The sequence below is a fragment of the Mastacembelus armatus genome, chromosome 14 (genome assembly GCF_900324485.2).
Source record: "Mastacembelus armatus chromosome 14, fMasArm1.2, whole genome shotgun sequence".
NCBI lineage: Eukaryota > Metazoa > Chordata > Actinopteri > Synbranchiformes > Mastacembelidae > Mastacembelus > Mastacembelus armatus.
This window is the reverse complement of record NC_046646.1, coordinates 14,424,010-14,435,790: the sequence shown is the minus strand read 5'-3', so window position 1 is coordinate 14,435,790 and position 11,781 is coordinate 14,424,010. Positions and strand designations below refer to the sequence as shown.

Sequence of the window (11,781 nt, the reverse complement as noted above, 5' to 3'; positions counted from 1 at the left end):
AAGATTCACACTCATCTCTTTGCAGTGTTGTCACACTTCCTTGATGTTTAAGCATGACAGCATCCTCACCCGCGTACAGTACGTCCTCCTCCCTGTTTCTTTTATCATCTGTACTGCATACCAACTCTAGCCACTTTCTTTTTCTCACTCACTTCCCTGCAATTCAAAGCTCACTCTTGCTTTCTAAATACCACGCTCTTCAATTGTGACACATATCTCTGTGCTTCCTGACTGACCTTCTGTACTTTCCCACTCACAGCGAGAGAGGGAGAGAGAGAAGTACACATTATTATGTATTATGCAACATAGTTACACCATTTAACTTGAGTCCTTTTCTGTACATATACTTTTTGTAAGCTACAAGATTTTGCTGTATGTGATTAACGAAAGAAACGCTGGGTGTCAGTGTCTGTGAAGGTTTTTATTCTGGAAATGGACTCCACAGTACAGAATCAGCTTAACCATTCCCTCCTCCAGCATCCCATAATATCAAACCTCAATGAGGACAAGGTCCTAGTTGGTCTCTTCCCTGAACAGCACATTCCAGTACATTAGATGGATCTCAGCAGTACAACTGGGCAGTCAGCCACCAAAGGTTACAATGACTTGTGAGTTGTTACAAAAAAAACAGGAAGAGCAATTTCACATTTCAGTAAATGCTACCACGATGATTTTGGTATGTGACCAGGTTTTTGCAATATTATTTTTTGTTTCCACAAAAACAACATAAGCAATGTTCCTAACCAAGTCACAAGAAATAAGAACGGAGAAAATTAAAAACATAAAATTCCTCTCAGGAGTTGTGCAAAATTGTTTTGCAGTCAACTGTACAAAAATAATCACAGCAACCAGCTGCAACCCGTCAAAATACTGGTGAACCTGCAGGGGGCAGCATCCGGACCGAAAGCTGTGCAGCCACCGCTTTAATTCCCCACGAAGAAGAAAGGATTCGGGCGATAGAGGGTGGAAAAAAAAAGCAGGAGAGGGAACTATTCCAGTTTACAACAACATAATGGAGCCAAAATGGTTCAACGCAATTTACAAACGTGTTTTACTGACTGCATTTTCTCTTTGTGTTGTATTAGGTGAGTGTTAAAGCCCCGTTTGGTTTCCATTTCTATTTGGAAATGTTAGAATTTGAGCTAATTATTTTAGGTGGGATATCAGGTTAGCTAGCTAACGATGTTATCTCTCATCTCATGTCGGGAGTCACCTAACAACACCGCTGGTTATCCATTCACGGTATTAGTAATTAAATAATCTTTCACAGCTACACACGACATTTGACACGAACGTTTTTGTATTTCTCGGTAGCCGTAGCTGACGCTTCACCTTCATTGCAGACATCGGTACAACGTTGCAGATTTATTAAGGAATAGTTAAATGCACTGAAATCTGAATAGGAATTGGTGCAGAGTGGGGGCTACCGCCCTTAGTAGTGTCGTTTAGTGGTAGGTGATGGTGGGACCAGTACGGAGGCTAACCAGATGTTACACGTTAAGGTTTTGCTGAAACGAGAATCGTTTGGTTGGTTGAATGTAAGCCGATTTAAGGAGTATATTTTAATGACACAAAAACTGTTAGCAATAGGAGCTAACATGCTTGTAGTCTGAGCCACAAACAAGACCACATGAAAGTGACAGATATCAAAGAAACGTTTCGTTAAATGCAAGTCTCTACGATTACTGTAGCATTACGTGTCTGCCACACTCAGTCATTTACTAAGCTAATTAGCCCACCAGATTACCACTGTTGATAGAATAATACACCTTTAGCAGAAATGCTAACAAACAGTATTGTATTAACATTCTGTGGCTTCAACAGTGCCAGCGCATCAGCTCTTCACGTAGCCAGACTACCTTGACTAGCTTAGCGTCTAAAATCTTAACCTGTTTCTGATCCTGACTGCAGTTGTCTTCCTATATAGTTAATGTAGCAACGCGACTGTGTGCATGTGAGTTTGTCTTAAAATGACCAGATTTATTTGAGCATTTTAAGCACAATAAGCACCATCATCAGCTTTGCCCTCTAACTTCATGGTACTACTGCTGTCAGTGACGTTACTGCCATTTGCAGTAATAGACAGTAATGTCCTGGAATTTGGAGAGTGGGCTGTGTTGTTTTTCTGCTTTGAATCTCAGGCTGATATCATCTGACTGGAAACAAATGCTTCCCTCAGTTTCAGATTGCTAAAGTGTTTTTAGGAGTGGCTTCAGTCATAATAGCTTCTGTAGTTTTTTATTGTACAAATGTATGTGGAGTCTGAAACTCTGTTATTGTTCATCAGACAAAATCAGCTTTTAGAAGACAGGGGCTGCTTCTGTGCTTCTGTTCCCTTCACATCCTGTCTGTTAGATCCTCTTATTGTGAGAGCAGATGTGGACGTCCTGCGCGTGTGTGTGTGTGTGTGTGTTTGCCATGGTGGTTGTTTGATTTTGTTTGATCAGTATTTCCCAACTGCAACTACTTTGATCATCAAATAATATTTTAGGTATTATTTTTATAAAGAAGTGAAAACCTTACAAAATGATTTTATGCTTTTAAATGAGAAATTGACACTTTTGTTTTTAGACATTATGATAGTGAATAGTTTTATATTTTCTGACTGTCAGACAAAATTGATGACATCTTAGAAATTCTACAGAGCATTTTTTACTTTTTTGGCATTTTATAGGCAAAATGATTCACAGCTTGATGAAGAAAATAATGGGCATTGAAAATAGGCAGTCTGTGCTAATAATTAGAAACTCAAACGGCTTTCAGCAGCATCAAGTAGGTTGCAAGACTTTGAAACATGAATTTTGAATAAGCAATGGCATTAAGTCATTTTTCAAAAAGCTACTGTTAATTTATAAACATATGAAACCACAAAACATACTGTAGAGAAAGGCTCTGTGCTACAGCTGGATTATTAGTTTTTTGCATGGCCACAGAAGTCAGTGGGAGTTAGAATGAGCTTTTTGATCAGAACCACAGCAGTTTGTTTTGCTTTTAATACGTCTTTAAGTGCATTCATCTATTTTCCAAACTGAATATCTTGGGTCATCATTCTCTCTCTGGTACGTTATCAATGAACCGTTTTAATGCAGGGCTGTTTCTGGCCTGAATGGCCGCTTATTTGCTGAGGTTGTGTGTGTGCATATAGCCATGTTGTATTGCACTGTATAAGTCATTCACAGCAGTTTTTACAATCACACTAAACCATAGTGCATTTAAAATTGTACCTAATACTGTCATTATTTCCTTGTTTTTTTTAAACAGTCACTAAACCTACATTGGCAATTGACATATATGCCGATCCCGAAGTGATGATACAGAATGGTACCACAGGAATCCTCCGCTGCACCTTCAAGACCAGTGAAGTGGTCAGTAGCTCCGCCACAGTGACCTGGAGTTTTCAGTCGAGTCAGCCTGACAATCAGTTCTCCAAAGCCCCATACGTGGTAAGTCCTTGCTGGCCATATCCTCTCTGAGAAGGCTTCCCACAGGATGTTTTGCTGCGGTTGTCTTATCTGTACTGACACATGAAGAAAGGCCTCAGCTCTCCACCTAAATGTTTGTGCTCATTGTAATGACATGGCTTTGATATAGAATAGGTCACAGCTTTGTCTTTGAAACAATACCAGGTATTTATGTATATAAAGTGGGTATGATACGACTTCAATCAAAACACTTTCAATCTTTTGCATTTACATTATCAATCTGTTTATCTCATATCTCTAACTTGCTTAAGCTTATCTCATGGCATGTTTTAGTATTCCCAAAACATTTGTACTCGAGGCTTGCTGACAACACAATTATCTGTTCAAACACTGGGGTTCAGACTGAATTCAGAGGCCAATTTCAGATAATCAAGTTTCCACTGGACACATTACTTACATTATAAGTAGGATCCCCATCATTATCAGGACAAGGGGAATTGATGGCAGGATCCGATGTTACTCCTGATGGGCGTGTTTAAGATGGCATAATCTTGAAGCAGTCTCAGTCAAGCTCAGCCTGTGCTGACAGGATCTGAAAGTATGTTTCATAGACATGAATAACACAATTTCACTTTTAGTTTGTTCCTCTTACTATAATGTGAAAGGGAAATCAAACTACACTGCTGAGTAAACTTATACTCAGAATACAGGAGACAGTAGATCAAGACAATAGGTGAGTTTACACAGCTGACATTGCTTAAAAGTAAAGCCAGGCTTTCACAATAACTTTGGCTCCTGTCTCCATGTATGAATAAGAGCCAGATGAGTGTTGTGGCTACTTGAATGAAATGCTTTTATTTTTTTAATTAAAAAATCTCAGCACACTTACTTAGGTATGTTAGTGGTATGTTTGTGAGGTTGCTGTGTAGTGCATTGGTAAGTTGAACTAGCTGCACAAAAAATTTTTAGTCTTTTTTTTTTTTTATTTCATTAAAATGAAAAATCAACCATGCTGCATAATTTTTAGGTATTGTTTTGACTCTGCTAGGAGTGACCAACAGGATCAGAATAAGGCTCATATACTCTATGGTTCTGCTTTCTGATGGATTTTCTTAACTTGAACATTCTTGTTTTATGGCTGTAGCTGTAGTAGGCCTATGCTACAGATGTTTTAACGAAAACCATAGACATGCTGTTTTGATTAACAACTGGCTTTGCTGATGTTCCTCACAGAGCTGTTTGTCATTGTGTGAGGCAGCTGTAAGATAAGATGAGATAAACTATATCACTCAAGATTAGGCTGTTTTCACCACTTTGACATGACACAGTACATTGGATGTTCCATGCTCTAAATAAAGATCTAATTCATACAGTACAGTGTTATAAATACTTAGGAATTTGGTTAGATAGCAGATTGCCCAACAAAAGTCACATTGAATGTCTTGCTCAAAAATTAAAAATGCATACTGATTTCCTACACTAAAACATAGTTGGGTTCGTATGTGAAAACCGAAAATATATACAGTGCAATCTAGCACACAGTCCACATTGGATTCTGGTGCTGTACTATATGCTCATGCTGCTGCCTCTGCTGTTAAACCACTGTTTTGATTTTAGTGAGTTTTCCTGAGTGATTAAAGCTTAATAAATGATATTTCTGAATTTGGCTTTAATTTGTATTTTCATTTTCAGCTTTTAGATGGATTCCCTCTACACACAGTTTAAAATGACTTGGTGTTCCTTTGTAGATTTTCTACTTTTCCAGTGGGAAAGGATTCCCGGGACAACATGAGTTTAAAGATAGGGTGCAGTTTATTGGAGACATCAACAAGAAGGACGTCTCTATACAGCTGAGTCCCACTCAGTTCAGTGACAACGGTACATTCTTCTGTGACGTGAAGAACCCACCAGATGTAACAGGAACACCAGCTCGAATAGAGCTCAGGGTTGTTCTCAAAGGTGAATGCTCAGATTTATTTTCAAGTGCATACACTTACACTGCAACAAGTTGAATGCTTTTCTAAATGTGTTAAAATGCTAAGGATTTTTTTCCCCATGATTAAAATAATTTTAAATGGCTAAGATGCTCTTTACCTTCATACACATGCTGATTTGACACTGAGAAAATGCTGAGTGGAGCAGCATTAGGCTGAGTCAGACAAATAGGTTAGCTTTCCTTGTCAGTGTGGCTTTTTACTCCTTTTATACTTTGGTTAACTGTGCTTAAATATAATAGGTGCCATTTTGGAGACTGTGAGTGAGTTGCACCACTTGTTATTAATTAAAAGCTGCATTACATCATGGTTTATCTTTGCATTATTATTTATTTATTATTGCAATTGTGCTGCTCAGCACTTTAAACTAGTTGAGTGTCAGTGACATAAAAATCTGGACTAGGACAGTTAACCATGAATAACTGATTTTATGTTTAACAATAAAAAAACATGCCTTTGACAGTCCAGCAGTAGTTGGTATTATTGTTAATTTGATATTTTTAACGTAACCCTGAATGTTGCTGCTGTTTTTTTTTGTTTGTTTTTTTTGTTGTGTTCAGAATCTCTTCCTCAGAGCAACACTACCCTTATAATTGGAGCAGTGTGTGGTGCTTTACTTCTGCTCATCCTCATTGCTGCAGGTGCTTGCATTTTCTTAAAGATGCATCACAACCGCCATGATTATGAAGGGTAAGTGTGCCATTTTACTCATGTCCACTGCAAAATAACAAATTGGTTTCACAAAATAATATAAGGTCCAAAGTTGTATTGGTAACCTTTTTTCATTGGCTACACAACTATTTCTGGCATTTTTCATCTGAACAACTGTACAAGTGCAACAGTATTTGTATAGATAGGTCTCTTAAAATGTGTACCATTATCCCCATAGTCACCCTTTGGAACAGCAATATAAACTGACTGTGGATATAACGTCAGACCATAAACTGGCCTGTAATATAATCTCCCATCGAACATTTATAAGCAGCACATTAACATTTAATAAGTGGTTTTAACACACTGTAATGCAGTTGTAAGCAGATAGTATTTCTTAATGTATGTGTTCCAGTCGTAAAAAAAACTTCAAATGGTGGTGAATAAAGTTTACTGTAATTTTATTTACTGCTATTAGAGAGGTAAAAGTAATTACAGTTGAGGGTAAATTTAAAGCAAAATGTTACTACAATTACACCACTTGATAAGTACCAGCAATATGTATTAATGATAATCGAGCCATGCGGTTATTGGAAAAACAACGCACATTAACTAGTGGGATTTAAGTGTTGTTTTACCTCTCCAGAAGGTACAGTATGTGTTTTCCTAATTATAAATATTAGATGACAAAGGTCATGAGGATGCTGCATCCTATTATCTGATAATTCAGCTTTCAGAGAAAAAAATGTTTGATGTAGTTGAAATATAAGGTAACTTTCCTTACATTTACAGATTGACATTTTGCACTGTGTGATTCTGCAAATTTCCTCAATCATTACTTATTTAATGTCTGTTTTTTTTTCCACTAATGTTTTACTCCTTCAGAAGTTTACCCATTAGACTATAACACGTTGCTAACTCTTACTGCATGGGAACAGGGTTCATTCACTCTGTCATGGAGAGAAATTTTTTTTCCCGGCTGTGTGGATGACCTGATGTTACTACTAATCATTAACGTGTTTGGCTAAGACATTGTCAAAAACTTGACTTAATGTTCCCTTGTGTGCTTGAGGTAGTTTGACAGTATCTGTCTCACATGCTCCATCAACTCTGTTAATCTAAATCAAAAACACTCTTATTCAACCAGAAAGGTGAGTAGTAATGTAGATTTTGAAATTAGTTTTAAGACACTGTCAGCTCTTGCTTGGTTGTTGGATGGTTGGAGCTGAATTGTCAGCAATCACTGGGGTTGTGGTATGCACTGGTGCCGGTCACTCTTCTCATTTAGTGTGTTAATCCAACTAATTTTATAATAGTGCTTCCTACTAACATCACTGATTTGCTTTGTGTCAGCTTATCAGCATGTTGTCTAGTCATTGTCTGTCATCATATGCCATTAACATCCAAAACTAAACTTTCTTTATCATATATTGTCAAGCTTTTTTTTTTTTTTTCTTCAATGAAACATGTCGAATCAACAAATGTGTTGAAACCTAGAGGTTAAGTCATGGCAACTAGACTTCTAGTTTTTAGGTCAGAAGGTTGCACTACTCATCCAAGTAGCTTCACCAGTCTGTTGCCAGTCCAGTTGCCATAGCTCAACTTGTAGATAAGTTCACCTGGACGACTGAGAATCTTCACAGACAATGTGTTGAAACGTTTTGTTGACTATGTACGTTCACTTTGAAATAGGACAAAATGGTGGCCGTTCATTCTAAAGCTCTTGTAGCTGAAGTAGAGTATCTGCATTAAACTGCTCTTAAGGTATTTACTGTTGTGAAGTGTCTTTGCTAGAGGTGCACTGATAACTTATTTGAGTTTCATGTTTTACAGCAGTAAATAGATGGACTGATGCAAGTGTTAATCCAAGTGAACAGCTATAGGTCAATTGACTTTACTGTGGAATACATTACCATTTGATCTGCAATTAAACATAAAATCATGAAAAATTAATACTATAATTTCCCAGGGCCCAAGTGTTGTTTTCTGCTACCAAAGATAACTTAGTTTACTACAATGTCAGACTGGTAAAAGCAGCTACAACCATTAAATGTTTAACAATGTTTGGAATTTGACTTAAACAAATCATTGATCATCACTTTTGTTCAGGAATATTTTTTGTAATTGACCTATTTAATTAATCAACTAATTACTGTAACTTTGTCTTCATTCATTTGATTAATCTTTTAATGCCAGACAGTTTCTCAGTGGCCAGGATGCTTCCTTTGTCCGATTAACACTCCAAAACCCAGAACATAAACAAAACAAGAATAAGAAGGAATTGTAGCATGACAATATGTAATATGTAAACAAATGAGACACAAAGTAGATAATAGTTGAAATTATTATAAACTGTAGTGTTCCCTTAAGTCAGCTTTTCAACATAATGATATTTAATGTGAAAATATGTACTAATGCATCTTCCTTACAGTTGCCCTCCAGATACTTTCAGAACCAATCGGTGCACCTCTAGACATCTCCCAGTGTCTCCCACTGCTTTGAATATCTGTCAAACCACTGGGAGCTGCCATGCACTTTGTTTGCATTCAGTGTGCTCATCTCTCATTGTTTTATTTTTGTCTCCGTGTCCCATTATTTGTGTTTTGTCTCCATTTGATTGTGCACCAATGATTGCTCGACACCATGGCAAATCATAAATCTAAACTAGATGCACATCCTTCGAAAGCGTGAGCTCCCAGGCTCCACAGCAACGAAAGAAGGTGGAGTCTGGCCGGGAGGGCTCAAAGAGTACTGTTCCCGTGGGTCCACTACAGGTAGGAGCTGGGGGAGCAAGAAATGTAATGGCTGCCAACATTTCATTTGGAAAGTTGTCTATTTATGTGGCCACGTTGTTCCCCAAATGCACCTGAAAAATACTCTTTTATACCCATCCACTTATATAATGTAATATACAATGATTGATGTAGAAGAGTAACAATTACAATGCACATACCAAAACTAGCATTTCAGTGTGCTTTGTTCAAATCTAAAGAACATTATGAGAGAAAAAATAAATGGAGACAGAAAACAGCAAAATAAGAACAACATAAGGAATAAAAATAAACAAAATCAATCAAATTATTAGTACTTTTACTACTTAGTTTTTCTCAACTTGGAGAGGTTGCCAAAGTTCCTCTGTGGCTTTAAGATGTCCTAGCATCTTCTGCGTCTGTGTAATTGCAGACTGATATGGTGATGAGATCAGGACTGTCAGGGTCACGCCATTTGTTGCAGGACTCCTTGTTCCTGTCTCTGACAATGGTTCTTTATGACTCTGTGGTTGGGGTCATTGTCATGCTGCATCAGACCAATCAGACAGCTTCCTGATGGTGTTGTTTGATGGATAAAAAGCAATAATATAAATCAAATAACCTTTTCACAGTACTGGCTTTACAAATACAGAGCAAAATAAAAACGGTGCAAGACAAGATATAATCCTTAACATTTTCATCTTGATTGATATTGTGTAACATGGTTACTAATGCTATTGACCGAGTGTGCTTTACTACATGTCCCTGAGGTTTTTTTTTCCCTAAGTCATACATATAACAAATGCATTGCAGCCAAACAAACAAAGATTGTGTTAGAAATTGCTCTTTTTCATTATGTCATGACCAACAGTCTTATCTTGCGCAGTGTGTGAGTAGTTTACCATGAACCCAGCTGGCAATTTTTCAAGTCTGAAAAGTATTGAATGCCCATATAAACACCACGATCAGGTTTTGCTTGCTGTGTTCTTGTTCATACTTGCTGTTAAAAGATGCACTTTAACAGTGTATTCTGAATTCTATGTATATTTTGTGAGTTACCATCATACATAGCATAGAAAAATGCTGAATCTTCACATCTGAGAATAGGATAAACTATACACCTCGGCACACATGATACATACCTGCCTATATAAACAAAAGTTACCCATTCATTTTCTGTAGCTGATTAGTGGTTTCAACTCTACCTTACATAATCATGTGTGTGCATGTTTTTGTTGTCACACTGAATCAGTCAAATGTAGTCACAGTCAAATTTAACAAGAAACACCTTCATTACTTTAGTTGAAACAAATCTGAAATTCAAAAATTCACCAAAATTGACAATTATGGACAAACTTTTAACCACCTGGAATTGGATTAAAAATTGTAAGAAAAAATGAAGGCCCTATGTTAAGGTTCTTCTATGTCGTCTGCTTTTTTTTTTTTTTTTTTTTCTTTGATTGATTGGGATATATTTGTTTTTCTGACTTTTTCTCCTCTACCTTTTCTGATTGTTCTCCAGGGCCCGGTGATATACGCCCAGTTGGATCACTCAGGCAGCAAAAACTCCTTCCATAAGATGGAGCCAGTGGTCTACGCTGACATTCGTAAAAACTAAAGAGGAACTGGGGACCAAAAAGAAATAAATTTAACACAGTAATGTATCAGACCTCTCTATTAGCTGCTCTTGGGAAGGGTGGGATTATTTCAAAATGGACATAATTGGTGCAGTTTTCTTGCTATTCAACTTTTATTCTCTGAAAGCATGATGTGATGATAATGTCTCTGTGCTTAATTGTGAAGAAAAGAAAAAAAAAACAGTATACATGAGGGATGTCAAAAATAAGTATGCCTTCATAGATATCATTCCATGCAAATGTATTGTACTTAAATTGTAGCTTTGTGCATTAAAAAAAAAAAAACAGACAAGCTCTGCAGGCTGTTGCACCAGCTCAACATACATTTGATCTGAAGTTCGAACATAAAGGCAATTTACATTACTTCACTGTAAACTTGCAGCATGCATAGTTGCCGAAATAAATATTTATTTAGAGGAGCATTGAAGTAGGTAGCAACTATTAACTAGTGATGTAATGTGGGATGTTTAGGGAAACAACGTGTGAACTAACTATAAGGTACGGCATACATTTATCCATTTTCATCATTAATCAGCCACTGCTGTAAATTTTTGTTATTTTTGATACTAAGGCAAAGGTGGCTGTATGAAAAGCGGGTATGGTCATAAAGTGTATTATAACCACATCAACATCATCAAATATGATCAGCATGGGCAAAAGTATCTGGAAAACAATTTTTCAACACATTAATGGTTGCAAGTTTCTATTACAAACAACATATTGGTTGCACGCATGTCTTACATAAATGTTAAGGAATCTAGTCTGTCACAAATAATGTGCTTGGGGTGTAAATATCAGCTTCTGTCTTTCTAACCATTCTGCCTCAACAGTTAATAATCAATGACCAAAGCTGGTAGATGTTACGATTTTACTCATCTTGTATATTGCATTAACTCAGGAGACACTGTTTAATCATTTTTTCTGCACAAACAAAATGTATAATTTCGGTGTTCACACAGTTTTTTTTTAATACAATAGCTAGGAACATGGGAAAAACTATTTCAGTTTTGTTTCTACGACAGTGCAGTCTCAGTCCAAACTATGCTCTTCCACAGCATGTAAAATAATATTCCCAGTGAAACAAAAATGTCATTGGCTGCTGCTGTGTAGGCTGCTGGAAATTGTCTGTCGTGACTGGAGCTTTCTATCATTGCACCCTGTTGCCGCTGGCTGCTTTCCAGGCATCATATGGTTTGTCTCTAATGTACGTGTTGACAGGGATAATGGGGAAATTCCGGGGGTTGATGGGAAAGTTCAGGTGAGAGGCAGAGGAGGGAAAGTCTGAGGGCACCTGGTGGCTGGGTGTTGAAGTGTCCATAGAAATGTA

At 37.2% G+C, this 11,781-nt stretch overlaps 1 protein-coding gene across 1 annotated transcript; it reads left to right on the top strand.

Annotated features, from left to right (window-relative positions):
• Nucleotides 1-949: 949 nt before the first annotated feature.
• On the top strand, nt 950-11,116 carry mpzl1l (myelin protein zero-like 1 like). The gene is made up of 6 exons (XM_026328203.1): nt 950-1,085; nt 3,262-3,443; nt 5,171-5,381; nt 5,977-6,106; nt 8,736-8,841; nt 10,340-11,116. The coding sequence occupies exons 1-6, from the start codon at nt 1,013-1,015 to the stop codon at nt 10,433-10,435; spliced, it is 798 nt and encodes a 265-aa protein (XP_026183988.1). The 5' UTR covers nt 950-1,012; the 3' UTR covers nt 10,436-11,116.
• The last annotated feature ends 665 nt before the right edge of the window (nt 11,117-11,781 follow it).